The sequence below is a fragment of the Chiloscyllium plagiosum genome, unplaced genomic scaffold (assembly GCF_037043375.1).
Source record: "Chiloscyllium plagiosum isolate Xiang-an unplaced genomic scaffold, Cpla_swu_hap1 HiC_scaffold_3, whole genome shotgun sequence".
In the NCBI taxonomy this organism is placed as follows: Eukaryota; Metazoa; Chordata; class Chondrichthyes; order Orectolobiformes; family Hemiscylliidae; genus Chiloscyllium; species Chiloscyllium plagiosum.
Window position 1 is genome coordinate 106,967,583 of NW_028270141.1, and position 18,214 is coordinate 106,985,796.

General features: G+C 40.9%; 1 protein-coding gene across 3 annotated transcripts in view; it reads left to right on the forward strand.

The window, feature by feature from the left end:
• The window catches only part of ibtk (inhibitor of Bruton agammaglobulinemia tyrosine kinase), a 113,740-nt gene that overhangs the window by 84,192 nt on the left and 11,334 nt on the right, over positions 1 to 18,214 (forward strand). For all 3 annotated transcript variants that reach the window (XM_043686948.2, XM_087982367.1, XM_043686949.2), the window contains exons 22-26: positions 3,763 to 3,914; positions 8,771 to 8,925; positions 11,603 to 11,695; positions 14,719 to 14,880; positions 17,832 to 17,993. In XM_043686948.2, the coding sequence (XP_043542883.2) occupies positions 3,763 to 3,914; positions 8,771 to 8,925; positions 11,603 to 11,695; positions 14,719 to 14,880; positions 17,832 to 17,993 (724 nt within the window). The remainder of the gene's footprint in view (positions 1 to 3,762; positions 3,915 to 8,770; positions 8,926 to 11,602; positions 11,696 to 14,718; positions 14,881 to 17,831; positions 17,994 to 18,214) is intronic.

An 18,214-nucleotide genomic window follows, 5' to 3' on the forward strand; every position in this document is an offset into this window, starting at 1 on the left:
TTTACTTTTGAGATAGGACAAAATTAAATCAAAACCCTATAAAAAAAATAGAATATGGCCCACATATGATCTTGCACTTCTACAGATCTGAGATAGCTGAAATAGACACTGAAACCAAATAAATATTGGAAAGGCTGAGTAGAAGAAAAAAGCCTCCAACTTTGAATCCCAGTCTCTGAAAGAAGGTAGGATTTCTTGGTGAAACTAATTGGATAGATTTGCAGCAGGTTGCCAGCAATTGGGTGAATAAGTTTTAATATTTATTTATAGATTGAGTATATAAATCAGGAGCCATATGGCTCTTCAAGTCCCCACCACCAATTAGTAGATGGTGGCTGAACTGATTTAGTCTGCATTCCTGTTTCAACCTGAGGACCTTTAACCCTTTGCTAATCAAGAAGCTGTTTACTTTCAAAAGTATTAGAGGGTTCTGCTTTGACTTTTCTTTTTGACAGTTGCAAAGACATCTGTCGGAACCTTTTTTCTACTTGCATCTGTTTAAGGGAGTAACTTATTGTTTTTGAATATTGACCTAGATTCTTCCACAGAAAAATATACATTTATTTATTTTGGTAATTTTTTCCAAATGCACCCTGTCAAGACCCCTTGGGGTTTTATACATAAATTTTCTCTTTGCTCATAGGATATAAGCTTTGCTGGTTAGGCCAGCATTTATTGCCCAACCTTCATTGCCTTTGAGAATGTGGTGGTGAGCTGACTGCTTGAATGGCTGAAGCCCTTCGGGTGTAGGGCTAGGTGCAGCGCGGTTAAGCGATTTCCAGGATTTTGACCCAGCAATAATGAAAGTGCAGTGATATATTTCCAAGTGGGTTTAAATGAGTGATGTGGATGGGAACTTGCAGATATTGATATTCCCTTGTATCTCCATCCCTTGACCTTCAAGATGGTAGTGGTTATGGGTTTGGAAATTGCTGTCTAAGGAGCCTTGCTAAATTTCAGCAGTGCTTCTTATATCCATAGTGCACACTGCTGCGACTGTGCATCAGTTGTGTAAGAAGTAAATGTTTACAGATGTGGCGATCGTCAATGGGCTGCTTTGTTCTGGATAGTATCCGGTTGCTTGAGCTACACACATCTGGGCAAGCAGTAGGTATCCTATTGTATTTTTGATTTGTCCTTTGCAGATGGTGGACAGGTTTTGAGCAGTCAGGTGGTCTGCTTTTGTAGCCGTAGAATTTGTATAACTTATCCATTTCAGTTTCTGGTTAATGGTAATCCCCAGAATGTTGATAATGGGGGTTTTGATGACAGTATTGCCATTGAAAGTGAATGGATAATGTTCAGATTTTTTTTATTGTTGGAGATGACTATTGCTTGCACTTACATAGTATTTTGCATCAGTATTTAGTGCGGAAAAGGATGTGGAAGATATAGAAAGTTGCAAAATAGATGGTGATACCTTGCAAAATGTCCATATTACAGAGAAGGAAGTGATGGATGTCTTGAAAGGCATAAAGGTGGATAAATCCCCAGGACCTGGTGAGGTGTACTCTAGAACTCTGTGGGAAGCTGGGGAAGTGATTGCTGGGCCTCTTGCTGAGATATTTGTGTCAACGATAGTCACAGGTGAGGTGCTGGAAGACTGGAGGTTGGCTAACGTGGTGCCACTATTTGAGAGGTGGTAAGGACAAGCCATGGAACTATAGACCAGTGAGCCTGATGTCTATGGTGGGCAAGTTGTTGGAGGGAATCCTGAGGGACAGGATGTACGTGTATTTGGAAAGGCAAGGACTGATTTAGGATAGTCAACATGGCTTTGTGCGTGGGAAATCATGTCTCACAAACTTGAGTTTTTTTGAAGAAGTAACAAAGAAGATTGAGGGCAGAGTGGTAGATCTGATCTATTTGGACTTCAGTAGGGAATTTGACAAGATTCCCCATGGGAGACTGGTTATCAAGGTTAGATCTCTTGAAATACAGGGAGAACTAGCCATTTGGATACAGAGGGTGGTGGTGGAGGGTAGTTTTTCAGACTGGAGTCCTGTGACCAATGGAGTGCCATAAGGATCGGTGCTGGATCCTCTACTTTTTGTCATTTACATAAATGATTTGGATGCAAGCATAAGAGGTACAGTTAGTAGGTTTGCAGATGACACCAAAATTGGAGGTGTAGTAGACCGTGAAGAAGGTTACCTCAGACTACAAATAGGATCTTGATCAGATGGGCCAATGGGCTGAGAAATGGCAGATGGAGTTTAATTCAGATAAATACAAGGTGCTGCATTGTGGGAAATCAAATCTTAGCAGGACTTATACACTTAATGGTAAAGTCCTAGGGAGTGTTGCTGAACAAAGAAACCTTGGAGTGCAGGTTCATAGTTCCCTGAAAGTGGAGTCGCAGGTTGATACGATAGTGAAGACGACGTTTGGTATGCTTTCCTTTATTGGTCAGAGTATTGAGTACAGGAGTTGGGCAGTCATGTTGCAGCTGTACAGGACATTGGTTAGGCCACTGTTGGAATATTGTGTACAATTCTGGTCTCCTTCCTATCGGAAAGATGTTGTGAAACTTGAAAGGGTTCAGAAAAGATTTACAAGGATGTTGCCAGGGCTGGAGGATTTGAGCTATACGGAGAGGCTGAACAGGCTGAGGCTGTTTTCCCTGGAGCTTCAGAGGCGGAGGGGTGACCTTTATAGATGTTTACAAAATTATGAAGGGCATGGATAAGATAAATAGACAAAAGTCTTTTCCCTGGGGTCGGAGAGTCCAGAACTAGAGGGCATAGGTTTAGGGTGTGAGGGGAAAGGTATAAAAGGGACCTACAGGGCAACTTTTTCATTCCAGGGATGGTGCATGTATGGAATGAGCTGCCAGAGGAAGTGGTGGAGGCTGGTACAATTGCAACATTAAAAAGTCATTTGGATGGGTAAATGAATGGAAGGGTTTAGAGGGATATATGCAAGGTGTTGACAGTTGGGACTAGATTGGGTTGGGATCTCTGGTCAGTATGGACAAGTTGGACCGAAGGGTCTGTTTCAATGCTGTACATCTCTATGACTATAAATGTTTACATGCCTCTTGTTCCAAGCCTGGATGTTGTCTGGGTCTTGCTGCATTTGAACATGGACTGCTTCATTATGTATGAATTGTTGGGAATTGTTTTGCATGTAGTGCAATCATTGAACGTCTACCTCCTGACCATTTATGATAGAGAACATCGTTAATGAAGCAGTTGAAGACTGACTGGCTTAGGATTTTACTCTGAGGAACTCATGCTGAGATGTCCAATGATTAAGATCACTGACCACCATCAAGCACAACCATCTTCCTTTGTGCTCAATATGACTCCAACTGAAAGGCTTCCTTGATTCCCTTTTAACCCTAAATAGGTCAATTTGATGTTGTACTCATTTTTCTGATTTCTTTCAGAAACTAGACTGAGAAATGTGCCTCATTTTTTGATAGGTAAATTTAGTGTTGTAGTTTTGCTGGTTTTGTCTGTATGCCACATAATGCAGCTTGAAGGTCTAGTATCCTGGATGGTTAGCAATAGATTACACAAATGTTTGACTTGTGTAAGTTTGCAAAGGAGTAATTCTTAACGTCTGATATCCTTTCTGACTAATCCTTGCCCTTAATTGTTTACTTGAGCCAGTTTGGGGAAAAATGTTGCATTCGATATGCTACAAATCCATTTTAAGTTGTGTCTACATGTTGAAGATTTGGTTTGTGCCGGATTTCTCGTTACAAAGAACATTTTGTGATGGTCACTTTAAGGTTGATATTCTTTATACTTGCAGATTTACAAAGACCAGCAAAAACTAATTCAGTAGAATCCCTGCATGAGATGTTGATGTCTGATTCTGAAGGCAGCTATGCTGGTGGAGTAGCCAGCCCCAGAGAATTAGCTTCACCTGATTTTTCAGCTGGACTCTCTCAAGAGAAATCTGAGGTCTGTGCACTACAAATACAGCTACTCACTGATAGCAGATTACAAAACGGGATAAAACATTCAAGTTTTGAACCGCTCTACAACTTTGGAGTGTTTTGGCAATCCTTCACTACTTCAGTAATTTCTTGTTGTCCCCTACCTTTGTAGAATGCTGCAGATTTTCACCATCTTACTGACTAGCTGCCATTCTGTGTATTTTGTCCTATATGAATAGCACTTTTATTTGAATTATTGTAAGTTATGTTACATCAACAAGGAAAATGTTAGTCTATTTGAAGAGAGTCCCTTTTAAACGTTATACGTTCTAATAGATTAAATAGATGATGAAATGGATATTGCAAAATGTGTAGGACTTCAGTCAGAATCAAAAGAATGAAAATAGCTTTCAATTGGCTATTTGAGTAAATGTACTAGTTTCACAAAACTTTATTTTAAGTGATATTTTGTCAGGAAATTATATTTCTATCCAACATTAAACAGTTTTCCTTAGACATAAACTACCCATTTTTGGCTATGAAAGTAAACCAACTCGCTAAAATGTATTGAAACAAATATTGAGCGATTTTTGCTTTTGCACTGTATTTAATATATTTTCTGGATGTAATCAAAGTCTAGACCGCATAGCTTTCTAATACATGAACTAATCTGTATGATAGTTACATGTTATGTTTTTTGGCAAGTGTTTTCATAAAGTGTTTGTTTATTGTGCTGGAGTTGAAATAAAGTACCAAAATAATGGTGCAAATTAAATTTCTAGATATGTGACTAATGAATTACCTATATGTAGCATCTAATGTTGGTAGCTTTTTTGAGGCATGATGTTCGGGCTCTTGTTTGCAGTGATAGTATCCCTACCTCTGAGTCAAGAGGGCTGGGTTTATGTCCCACCTGCTCTAGAGGGGTATCAATGGTTATCTCCGTTGTCTCTCAGTGCCAGAGGCTGGGGGTTGATTTCCACCCTCTGGTGACTATGCGAACTCCACACAGACAGACATTCTCCCCCTGTCTGCGTGGGTTTCCTCAGTGTGCTCCAGTTTCCTCTCAGTCCAAAGACGTGCAGGTTAGGTGAATTGGCCATGTTAAATTGCCCGTAGTGTTCTGGGGCATATAGATTAGGTACATTAGTAAGGGAAATTTAGAGTGATAGGGTAGGGGAAAGGGTCTGGATGGGAAACTCTTCGGAGAGTCAGTGTGGACTTGTTGGGCCAAATGGCCTGTTTCCACACAGTAGGGATTCTCTGAACTTCTATGAACGTCTAAACAGTTCAAATTTTTAAAAAAACTTGTTAGTGGGCTGATATGTTGCAGTGGTAGTGTCCCTACCTCTGAGCCAATAGGCCTACATTCAAGTACCCTTGCTCCAGAGGTGTGTAGTAATATTCTGAACAGGCTGATTAGAAAATATCCTATGCTGTTAAGTTAGAGAGCTTATGTGGCGTACAGGTAGCATTGCTACCTTTTGAGCCAGGAGGTCCTGGTTCAAGTCTCACTGCTCCAGAGGGTTGTTTTAACATTCCTGGGCAGGTTAATGTAACAAAAATCTATACTGTTTTGTTAGTAAGTGGCAGATTTGTTTCTGCTTTAGTTTCTGTGGATACTCATACATGAACATTTCTCCACTCAGGTAGATGCCTCACTGTTGTTATATTTGAACAGCTTTCCATAGATGCAGTAATTTAAAAGCATAGGGCCTTAGCACCTTAAAATGTTTTGGAGCCGATGGCCTTGCTTTTTCTAGTGCACTAACACTGAAGCAGAGACTAATATTATAATTAAAATTGTAAATTTCTTGGAATAAAAATGGAAAATGCTAGAAATTCGCAGTTAGTCACCGGCATCTGTGGAGTTAAACAAAGTTAACATTTTATCGTCAAGATAGAAATGTAATATTTCAGTAAGTGAAAGTTGATAGAACAAAGAGAAGGTCTGTGGAGGACAGGAGAGATTAGGTGACATAAAAATCCATGGTACAAAGGGAAATAGTAATGGTTAAAGTAAAGAACATTTTAAAAGATGCTCTGAGATATGTGTGACTGGATAACAACTGCCCAAATGCAAAGAAAAGGTAAAAGAAATGCAAATCTGCAAAATAGATGTTTGCAACAAAGTGGAGGTTACAAATTGACTACTTATCATTTATATGTACAATCAAATATTATTGAACTCAGAGTCCAAAAGTTTGTGGAGTGCTAAGTCAAAAGATGCCATTCCTTGGAGTTGTATTGAGCTTCATTGAAACATTGTAATATGCCACAGGCAGAAAGATCAGAGTGAGAGCAAGGTGGATAATTAAAATGACAAGTGGCAGAAAGCTTAGTAGTTTGCATGCAAAACCGTTATAGTCTGCATTTAGTCTCCCCAGTGTGGACACCAAATTTGGGTGTCTTACAGGAAGTAAAGTGTGAGAGAGTTTTTTTTTTTAGTTAAGGTTTACTTTAGTTAAGGAGTCACTGGACATCTGGCGTGTATTAGTTAGTAAAAGTACACATTCCCATAGTTTCAGAGGACCACTCTGCTGAGAGTGAGACGATCTCCTGAATCACTGTTTGTTGAAAGCCTACCCCTAAAATTGTACATGCACCCAGATGAGTTGTGATTGTTGGGATGGTGAAATTCTAGAGCATGTTAAGATTAATAAGGAGGAGGTAGTAGATATTTTAGTGGGCATAAAGGCATATGAATCTCCATAGCCTAATGAGATGTGTCCCATGCTGCTATGGGAGGCAAGGGAAGAGATTGTTGGTGCCCTGGTAGAGAAATATGAGATGTTAGTGCCTATATGTGAAGTGCCAGATGACTGGAGGATAATTTAATGTGGTTCCTTTGTTTGGGGGTAGGGGGTAGCAGGGATAGACCAGCTACTTTGACATCAGCGGTTGGGAAATGATTGGGGGGGGGGGGTAGAAACTTGAGCAGGATTACTCAACACTTGAAAAGGCAGGGATTGATCAGGGAGATTCTGACTAATTGAGTTATTTGAAATAGTGACTGAATATGTGATGAGGGTATTGCAGTTGATGTGGTTTACATGGACTTCAAGGCCACATGGAAGACTGCTCCAAATGGTAAGACCCCATGGGATCCAAGTCAGCTTGATAAACTGGATCCAAAATTTGCAAATAAATAGGAGGCAAGAAGTGATGGTGGAGGGTTGTAGTTATGATTAGAAGCTTTTGACAGATGACATACTACAGAGGTCAGTGCTGGGACCCTTACTGTTTGTAACATACATTCACATCCAAGTGATTAATCTTGAAGATATAATGAGTACTTTTGTAGATGACTGAAAGTTGTTAGTGTTGTTAGTGATGAGGATGGTCTCAGGCTACAGTCTGATATTGATCAGCTGTTAAATTGAGCAGAGCAACGCCAGATGGAATTAAATCCTGTTAAGTGCCAGTTGGTGTATTTTGGGAGGTGCAGTAAGTGGAGGACATACACAATGAATTGTAGGTCCCCAGGGAGTACTGAGGAACAAGGAACCTTTGATGTGTAAATTCATAAATCACTGAAGATGTCAGCACAGGTAGATAGGGTAGTGAATCTGGGATATTTGCCCTTATTATCTGGGACAGAGAATTTAGGAGCAATGAAATATTGTTAAAACTTTAAAACATTGGTTAGGCTGCAGATGAAATGTGCAGTTCTGGTTGTCACACTATTGGAAGGAAGTGATTGCATCGGAGGGAGTGCAGAGGAGAACTACCAGGGTGACGGAGTGGAAAGTCTGAGTAATGAGGAGAGACTGGATAGGCTGGGTTTGTTTTCCCTGGAGCAGAGGAGGCTGAGGGGAGAATCTGGTTGAGGTATACAAAATTGAGGCAGAGACAATGTAGATTGAGAGAATTTTTTTTAACTTATGGCAGATCCGTCTAAGACCAGATGGCATAAGTGTAAGGTGAGGATTAAATAATAGTTTAGAGGGGGTGTGAGGGAATTTGGTGATAGAAATATGCACCATGCTGTCTAAGAGGGTGGTGAAGGCAAGAACTCTCAACATTTAGAAAGCATCTGGATAAGCACTTTAAAATGCCAGGGCATAGTGGGCTATGGATGAAAGTGCAGGTAAATGGGATTAGTATAGTTTGGTGTTTGTTGGTCAGCTTAGAGGTAATGGGCTGAAGGGAGTGTTTCTTTGCTGCATGACTGAGAAGTCGAGAGAGGGAAGAGTCAAAGAAGATGCGAGAAATGTGGAATTCTGACAAAGCCAATTAAATTTTCAATTCACGGTGAGATCAGGAAACAGCACAGAGGCAGTCATTAGCATCTTAGAAAAAGAGACGAGGGCGGTCATCCTGAGTAGGGCAGTAATAAACAATGTTTTGCATAATTCCATAAAAGGGAAGCATTGATGAATCTGTTAATACCCAGAGAAATTGTTTTTCTTTGGCAGAACTGAGTGAAGTTGAAGGAGTAGTTGCTTAATGAGAATTCAGTCAGGCAGAGGACGGTCTTGATGGATGGTGGCTGATTTGGCCTCTGCTCAGGGAAGACACAGAGACCCCTCAAACAATTGTGGTTGGAAATGGGTGTGAAGGAATTGGCTATCCAGTGAGCTGCCAAGAACCCATTCTGAAGAACTCCTATTGGACTCAATGTTAACTTTGTATCTGTCTCCACATGTTGCCAGATCTGATTTATCCTGCACTTCATTTTTCTTTCAAAACTTTGTTCTTGTAGTTTGACATTGCCTGAAACTCATTTAATTGGATTTACAGCCTGTATAATATCCTAAAAGCTATCTATTATCCTGTGTAATTGCCTGTGGTCCTTAATGACAGTTTAATTACCAGGTTGATCAGTAATTTGTAAAATTTTTACAATGGTATTTTATGGATGATTATTTGACACTTTAGATTGATGAAAAGAGCCATGTTTCTGAGATGAAAAATCCAACTGAAGAGGTAAAAATGCATGAGAAAATATGGACTCCTAAGGGACAGTCAAATCCAAAACCCATTCCTCGATCCAATTCTGGAAGTGTTACAGGCTGGGTAACCAATTCTGTCAGGTATAAATCTTTTGCATTCTGATTTATAATGTATCACTGAATGTATAAATGAATGTCTGTATAAGTAAGCATATGGTACTATTTGGTCTATGGTTAAAAATTCAGAATTTAATTTTTGTCCTGTCCAGAATGTTTCTAAGTTGTATGTATTTTGAATGGATTATTTAAAGAAGGCATTCATTAACGATAACAGCAATCCGAATTCTGTAGCATCTTTTAATGTATCAAAACATGTCAAAGCACATACGAGGGATGATTGAAGATATTGAGCCAAAGAGTATTTGGCCAAAGCATTGTTAAAGTGGCTGTTTGCAAAGGTGTCTTCAGGAGAGAATAAACTTCCAGATTTTTGGGAGCAAGAAATGATTAATCTCAAATTAATTTAGCATATTTTCATAAAGTTGACATGTTCTGGATAGTGTGATTTTGGCATTTAGAATATAGAATATTGATTTACAGCACTCTGGGCTATTCAGTCTTTCATGTCTGAGAATTATCATTCCTGATCCAGCTTTTATTCAGTACCCTTGTAGGTTCGAGCATTTCAAATGCTCATTAAAGTTCTTGTTAGTGACTTTGAGTTTCTGCCTCTGCTACCTTTTTCAGGTACTGAGATCCAGATCTCCTCATTCAAAGGGTGGAAAGATTCCCCTTAAATCTGCTCTAAACCTGCATTTTGTTACCCTGAATTTATGCCACCCTTCAAGTAAGAGAAATAGATATAGCAGACATGAAATTTCTATCTACGTCCCTTATAATTTCATAGTCTTTATTTAGGCCTCCCACCATTTTCCTGTTTTCTGAAGAAAACGGCCCTCTTCTATCCAATTTTGCCTCAACAAAAGTTCTTCAGTCTGAGCAATATCCTCTTGGATATTCCTTGAATCCTCTTCTGTGCATTCATATCTTTCCTGTAGTGCTGTGACCAAAGCTGAGTGCAGTACTCCATATGTGGCCTAACCAGTGTTTTATACATTTGAAGCATAATCCTTTTGTTTGCGTCTTGACTAATAAAGGCAAGTATCCTGTATACCTAAAAACAACAAATACTGGAGATCACAATGGGTCTGCCAACATTCATGGAGAGATAGCAAGCTAACATTTCGAGTTCTGAAGAGTCATCTAGACTTGAAATGTTAGCTTGCTCTCTCTTCATGGATGCGAACTGACCTATTGTGATCTCCAACATTTGCTTTCAGTACAGATTACTGCAGATGCTGGAATTTGTTCCTATATCCTGTGTTCCTTCCTGGTTACCTTATTTACCTGTCCAACCATACTCTGAAATCTGTACACATTCTCTGCAAAGTCCCTCTGTTCCTCTATACTTGCCAGTATCCTGTGGTTTTTGTCCCTGGTCCTGCCTTCATTGAATATTTTTGAGTGGGTAATAAGGAGGGTCACCAGGATAGTCAGCTACAACATCCCTTAAGCAATCTATGCTGTCTGACTAATCCACACTTCCTAAATTTGATTTCATCTTGCTCCTAATTTTTTTTTCCAATAATTTTCACAGCACTAATGTCAATCTGACTGGCCTGTAATTACTCCATCTGCTTCTTTCTCCCTTTTTAAACAATGCTACAACAATGGTTGTCCTCCATTCTTCTGGCACCTATAATTTCGGAAGCATTGAAAAATGAAAAATGTCTTTTCTCCCCTTTAATTTCTCCCTTTTGAGCTCTTGATACCCAGGGAATTGTTTGTCACAAGCATTTTCTTACTATATTTTCCTTGAAAGCTTACCATGGGTTTGCACATCTGTTTGAGGCCATCCCAAAAGCATGTCTTTAGGCAGTTCTAGGAATAATCTATTGTGGAATGATTAAAAACTTTTAAGGGTCAAAAAACTTTTGCACTGAATTACAGAAATGGATGGGATTCCTTTGTCTAACTGTTCTGTGATATTTGTTTCAACTGATAAGTGGAAATGAGTATCAGGCAGGCTATGTATCAGATCGCTGATGCAGCACTGCTGACTAGAGCTCCTGCTTGAGGAGAATTTTGTCAGAGTCCCCCTTTCCAGTGCTCTTTGTGGTTAGCATTGTTGCCTCACAGCACCAGGGACCCAGGTTTGATTCCAGCCTTGAGTGATTGTGCAAACTCCACACAGACATTCTCCCAGTGTCTGCGTGGGTTTCCTCCAGGTGCTCTAGTTTCCCCTCAGTCCAAAGATGTGCAGGTCAGGTGAATTGACCATGTTAAATTGCCCATAGTGTTAGGTGTATTGGTCAAAAGGAAGTGGGTCTGGGTGGATTACTCTTCGGAGGGTCGGTGTGGACTTGTTGGGCCGAAGGGCCTGTTTCCACACTGTAGGGAATCTAATCTAATCTAATCCAATCCATCATGCTTTCTGCTGCCTCTTCCTACTGAAGTCTTAGTGCAGCTTTCTCATCTATAAAGTTTTGTTGCTCCTGTTAGTATGGCACTCTTTCTGGTTGACTGTCAGTCTTGCCCTCTTGCTGGTTGCCAGTTGCCCATTGTCCATCTCCTATATGAGGCTGCCTAGCTCCCCCTCCATGTCAGTCTCTTTCCCTGTGCTGTTTTTCTGACTCTTTTTCTCTTCAAATTTAAAACTTATCCTATGTAAACTTAAAACGTGAATCATTGTCTCAGTCCTTTTTTTTGTGACCCATGGGATCCTGTGACACATCCTAAAATTAATCATTTTGTTTAGTCCTACGAGTCCTCCCACTGTAGGCTTACGAGCTATCATGGAAATGGAAGAAAATATGCAAAAATGTGAAACTGCACCAAAGACTAATGCAAGGTCAGTGTAAAACTTTATTGTTGTCAACTTAAATACTTAATCAGTATACTAATTTTGTGTTTTTACTTTCTCTATTCCTGCATCTTTACACACTAGAACTTTGCCCCAACCAGCTTTGACTTTGCACAAAATAGTTGTGTAAGCACATCTGTGAACTTTGCCATACCACTCAAACAACTACAAATGGCTCCTGTCTCAGCACTGATTAAAGCCTTTACAAAGTTATCCTTCACTAGTTTTCAAAGATTAAAGGCCTATTAGCTCATAACATGTATCCCGCCACTGGTTATGAAAACAGTAGAAGCAGGTAGGCAATGGGTACATTGCTTTACCACCCAATTTCACACTCCTGATCTACTAATCCTCTCCCCAGGAGGCAGGCATAACATTTTAACCAATAACTAGAAAACTCTAGCATGATGGTTCAGCAGAGCAAAGATTAGGCTGAGGCTGTAGGCTAAAGCAACTGCATGGCCTCATAAACTAATTTAAATAGCAGGATTGGTTCAGCATACAATAGACCAAACATGCTGCATTTTATGTTACAATCCAGCTTAGAAAACCATTTACTAAATATAATAATAGACAGGAGGTGGTTAACCTTCATCCTATACTCTGAGACAATTCTACTCCCTTTCCTTCCCCTTTCCACATTTATTGTATATGCACTTTCTACAGAATGCTAATAAAATCTATACTGAACATAAAGGTTACAATAAGCAGGGAAAAAAATTGAATGAGTGCACTTTTGAATTGAGAATTTTTTTTCTTCGGTTCTGCTATCTACACATCCTATAAAAGATTCTTGTCTGTTGATATATTTCTGTATTCGAACACAGGATACAGAAAATTGAAGCTTGTTTTAATACTGGTTACGAGCTTGAAACAACTGAGTGGGGAAATTAATACCTAAAAAGCTATAGGAATATTTTCTTTGTTACCACCTGAATAGAGTTACCACCTGAATAAGGGGACAAATAAAAGTGGCTACTGTTTGTTATCAAATGCTGTATATCTCTTTTATCAGCATTGATTGACGACTATGTAGAGTGCTTCTGCTGTGTCTACCAAACATAGGTATTTAGATCTGATTATTGCACAAAATTAATTTAGTAACCAGGATTAGAAATTCCCATCTAGTGCTTCCTTTCTAAATGGACAGTTTTGGCTCCCAAAGTCTCTGAAGGTTACCGCTGTAAGAGAGAGAACTTAGCTATCAAGTAATATTCTTTGCATGGTACCTTCAGGCATCACCATTTAAGAGCTATATCCTCAGAGTCTTTTGAGTATGTTTTGGCGAAGGTGGAATTAATATAGACTTATTCAGGAAAAAGAAATGGTATTGCTGTATTAACCAGAGCTTTATGTAACATGAAAACAGAGGGCCAGAAATAGTAGGGTCTTCATTATACAAAATACGAATTTTATTGTTATGCTTTAGTATATGATTTCCTTTATCAATTGGACAGAATCTCTTGGAATGTGAACAACTTAAGTAAAAATCTTAATAGGTTTTCAGTACTTAAATATTGGAATTCTTAAATAATAAATGTTTTTACACCAGATGAATTTAAGTTCAAGATTGATTTGAAACGCAGGACTAGGAGGGTGCTCAGTGCTAAGAGTACTTTTTCTGTCAGCACTTTATATCATCAGTTGGGGAGTGCCCCCTCAGATGAGTTAGGTCGACTCTCTAGGGTGTGGGAGAGAGAGCTAGGTGTTGAAGTCTCCTCCAGGAGCATGGAAAGATATTTGGAAAACACAAAGATATCAATTTGCAATTGGACCCATGCTTTGCAGGTAAGATTCTCCACAGGGTCCACTTGGCCCCGGACCGTTTGTCAAAATTTAAACCAGGGGCATCTTCAATGTGTCCCAAGTGCAAGGTCTGTACGGGCACTCTTAGCAATTGTCTCTGATCTTGTGGTAGGCTTCAAACATACTGGAATGCTGTTGTGGATGCAATGGTGAGGATTTTGGGTGCAAGGGTGGAGAAAGACCCAATCTCTCTCTCTCATTCTGGGCTTGCCCAATGTGTTCCCTGCAGATGTGCATAAGAAAAAACTTTTCAGGTATCCTCACTGTTGCACAGGAAAGAATTAGATTAGATTCCCTAAAGTGTGGAAACACAGGCCCTTTGGCCCAACAAGTCCACACCGACCCTCCAAAGAGCAACCCACCCAGACCCATTCACGTACATTCACCCCTGACTAATGCATCTAACACTATGGGCAATTTAGCATAGCCAATTCACTTAACCTGCACATCTTTGGACTGTGGGAGGAAACCGAAGCACCCGGTGGAAACCCACACAGACACTGGGAGAATGCGCAAACTCCACACAAACAGTTGCCTGAGGCGGGAATTGAACCCAGGTCCCTGGCGCTGTGAGGCAGCAGTGCTAGCCGCTGTGCCGCCCTAAATATCTTGCTAGGTTGGGTATCCAAAAAACCCCCGAGCCTGTCAGGTCGGCGGAAGACTGTTAGAGAGCATGTTCCCTTGGATTTTCTCACAAGTATGGTACATCACAAAACTGAGAGTTTTTATAAGACTTGGCAGCCTCTTTTGGAATACCTGGACACAGATTTATCTGCCACACTAACAAAGGCTTTTATAGCCGTAACGATTGTGTTTTACGAGCCCACTATCCATTGAGGAGGAACTGTGAACGTGTGAGTGTCTTGTTCGGCTGAGTTGAGTTATTACTATTTATTAGTTTTGTTGTTATTTATTTAGTTTAATAATTAGTTCGGTTTTTATTCTCTAATATCTATTTATACATTTGTACATGAGGGTGGGTTGCGTTTTTTACTTTCTTTTTTGTATTTGTTGTAACATTAAAAAATATAGATTTTTATTTTAAAAATCTATTAAGAAGCGCAAGACTTTTTTTCTTCCCTTGGTGATATGACCGATCGAATATCAGCAGGAATTAGCAGACAATATAAAATTTGCATTAGATACTCTGTGTAACATTGCAAGAGCAGTTTATTTGATTGTTTAACTGTGCAATATTTTCCCAGTGGGAATAAATCGTTATGCCATGGAGTGAAGCTTTCTCAGAAACAAAGGAAGATGATTGCAATGGCAGCTAAGGAACCAAGCACAAACTGCAGAATGGACACCACACCTATGAAATTAAATTTGCCTCCACCATTAACCCCATCAAAGACAGGAAGTGCTTGGTAAGTTCATGTGTCAACAATTGAAAGAATGCAATTTTTTTAATATATATCACATTTACTGTTGAATCCATTTCCTAATACATTAACCATAGAAACTTGGTAAATGCCCTTACTTGTGACGATCTTTTCCTCTATTGTCAACTGGGTTTGTACGTCAGTTGCAGCAAATATACACCTTCCAACAGTCCCAATCGCTCGAACCCCATCTCTTCTAGCCCAGCCCTTGCCATGTGTTCACCATACCCTTTGACCTTCCCCTCTCCCCTTCGTGCTCACTTCTTTGGGCAAGAGGCTCCCACACCCCCCCGCTCCACAGATCCTTTCACATCCCTAATTGGACATGCCTGCCAGGACCATTTCCTGCCCTCGATCTTTTCATTGACAATTGTCGACGGGACATTGGCCGTCTTAATTTCTCTGTCCCTCTTACCCATTCCAATCTCTCTCCATCTGAACTTTCTGCCCTTTGTTCCCTTAGGTCCAATCCCAACCTTGTCATCAAACCTGCTGACAAAGGAGGTGCTGTTGTCGTCTGGCGTACTGACCTCTACCTCGCAGAGGCTGAGCGCCAACGCTCAGATTCCTCCTCCTACCTCCCCCTGGAGCATGACCACACCAGTGAGCATCAAGCCATTGTCTCCAATACACTGACTGACCTAATTTCCTCCAGATGCCTCCCCACCACCACCACAGCTTCCAACCTCAGTCTCCCAACCCCGGATAGCCCGTTTCTACCTACTCCCCAAAATCCACAAGAAGGACTGTCCCGGTAGACCCGTTGTGTCAGCATGCTCCTGCCCCACTGAACTTATTTCCTCCTACCTTGACTCCATCCTTACTCCTCTGGTTCACTCCGTCCCGACCTACATCTGGGATTCCTCTGATGCCATAGATGTGTAATCTCTTTACATCTCTGTCCCACACCAAGACGGCTTGAAAGCTCTTCACCTCTTTCTTGAAAAGAGGCCCGAACAATCTCCCATCCACCACCACTCTCCTCCACCTGGCTGAACTTGTTCTCTCTCTCAACAACTTCTCCTTCAACTCATCCCATTTTCTCCAAATCAAAGGTGTAGCAATGGGTACCCGCATGGGTCCTAGCTATGCCTGTCTTTTCATGGGGTATGTGGAACATTTCTTGTTCCAGGCCTACCTGGGTACCCTCCCACAACTGTCTTATCGGTACATCGATGACTATTTCAGTGTGGCTTCATGCTCTCATCCTGACCTGGAAAAATTCATAAACTTCACTTTGCTTCGCTTCCAGTTTCCATCCCTCCATCACCTTCACCTGGTCCATCTCCGACACTTTTCTTCCTTTCCTTGACCTTTCTGTCTCCATTTCCGGCAATAGTCTATCCACTAATATCCATTACAAGCCCACTGACTCCCACAGCTATCTGGACTACAGCTCTTCCCACCCTCCGTCCTGTAAGCACTCTATCCCTTTCTCTCAGCTCCTTCGTCACCGCCGCATTTGTTCTGATGAGGCCACTTTCCAAAGTGGTGCTCTTAATATGTTCTCCTTCTTCTCCAACCGTGGCTTCCACCTACAGTTGTTGACAGGGCTCTCAACAGCGTGTGCTCCATCTCCTGCGCCACGACCCTTACCCCCCTCCCTCCCCTCCCAGAACAAGGATAGGGTCCCACTTGTTCTCCTCTTTCACCCGACCAGCCTTCACATGCAAAGAATAATCCTCTGCCACTTTCGCCAACTCCAACACGACACCACCACTAAACACATCTTCCCTTCCCTCCCTCGTCTGCATTCCAGAGATTGTTCCCTCCAGGACAACCTAGTCCATTCTTCCATCACACCTAACACCTCTCCCATCACATACGGCACCTTCCCATGCAATCGCAGAAGGTGCAACACCTGCCCCTTTACCTCTTCCATGCTCACCATCCAAGGCCCCAGACACTAATTTCTGATTATGCAGCATTTCACTTGTATCTCTTTCAATTTGGGAGCAACAAATGCAATAGACCAATGTGGTCTCCTCTATATCAGAGAGACAAACGCCGACTGGGTGATCACTTTGCTGAGCCCCTTCAGTCTGTATGCAATCAGGTCCTGGACCTTCCCATGGCTTGCCACTTCAACACCCAATCCTGCTCCCATGCCCACATGTCTGTCCTTGGCCTGCTGCAATGTTCCAGTGAAGCTCAACGCAAACTGGAGGAACAGCATCTCCTCTTCTGACCAGGCACATTACAGCCTGCCGGTCTCAACAAATTCAGATGATTATCCCATCTCGACCCCTCTGTTTTCATTCTGCTCCATTATCTTATTTTTTATTTTTATTTTATTTTATTTATCTTTTTTTATATATTTTTTCACTGTTCTGTACCTCTTATTTCTTGATTCTATCTTTTTCTCGCTCCCCACTCTCTTAGCACCCTTTTTCCCCTCCTCTTCCCCCTTTGCTACCCTTCTCCTCTGTTTTCCATTTGCCTCTGCTTCACCCATCTCCCCCATTCCCCACATATTTTGTCACATAGCACTGGCTTCAGCCTTGGTCATTCCCAGCTCCTAATCTCCCTATAATCTCTCTATGCACTGTCATTATCACCTCTGTATTGCTACCTTTGCTTCTGGAGCCAGGACTCACCTTCTCTCAGCCTAGTATAAATACCTCCCTATTTCTCCCTTTTTTTTAGCTTTGACAAAGGGTCAGTTAGACTCAACGTCAGCTCTTTTCTCTCCTTACAGATGCTGCCAGACCTGCTGAGATTTTCCAGCATTTCTCTTTTTTGGCAGCAAATACACATGTCACTTTGAGTCGGAGAGGATCTCTAGTTCCAACTTGGAAAGTGGAGTTTGAAAACTGAATGGAAAATGCTGCCTTTAATATAGACTTTTTATTTTCTCGTAAGATGCAAGGAATTTTTTTTTGTTCTGTTGTTTGTAGTGATAAATTTGTCAATTGATACTGAACGCTTTCACTCAGGGTAACTCCTTTCAATGACGTTGCTTCCCCTAAATCATTCCGTGAACTACTGATGCAAGAAAAGTCAACAGAAAGAGCAAGCGACTCCCTGTCTTCCGGCTCACTGGATAATAAATCTAAACAACAAGAACAACCGAACAATAAACATGAACAACCTACCAGGTAAAGAATTATAAAACCTGTTTTTTTTTATTTTTAAAGCCATTGTAATGATAAAGTAAATACTTTGGTCAGCATGTAAATCAGCTAATTACCATAGTACATTTTCTTCTGCAGAACTTCTAGTTTCATAAAAATAAGTTTTGACTGTAACTGTACTACTGATCTTTTGGCATTCTGCTCCTATGTTCCTGACTATGCCTACCGTAGCATTTAAAAGTATT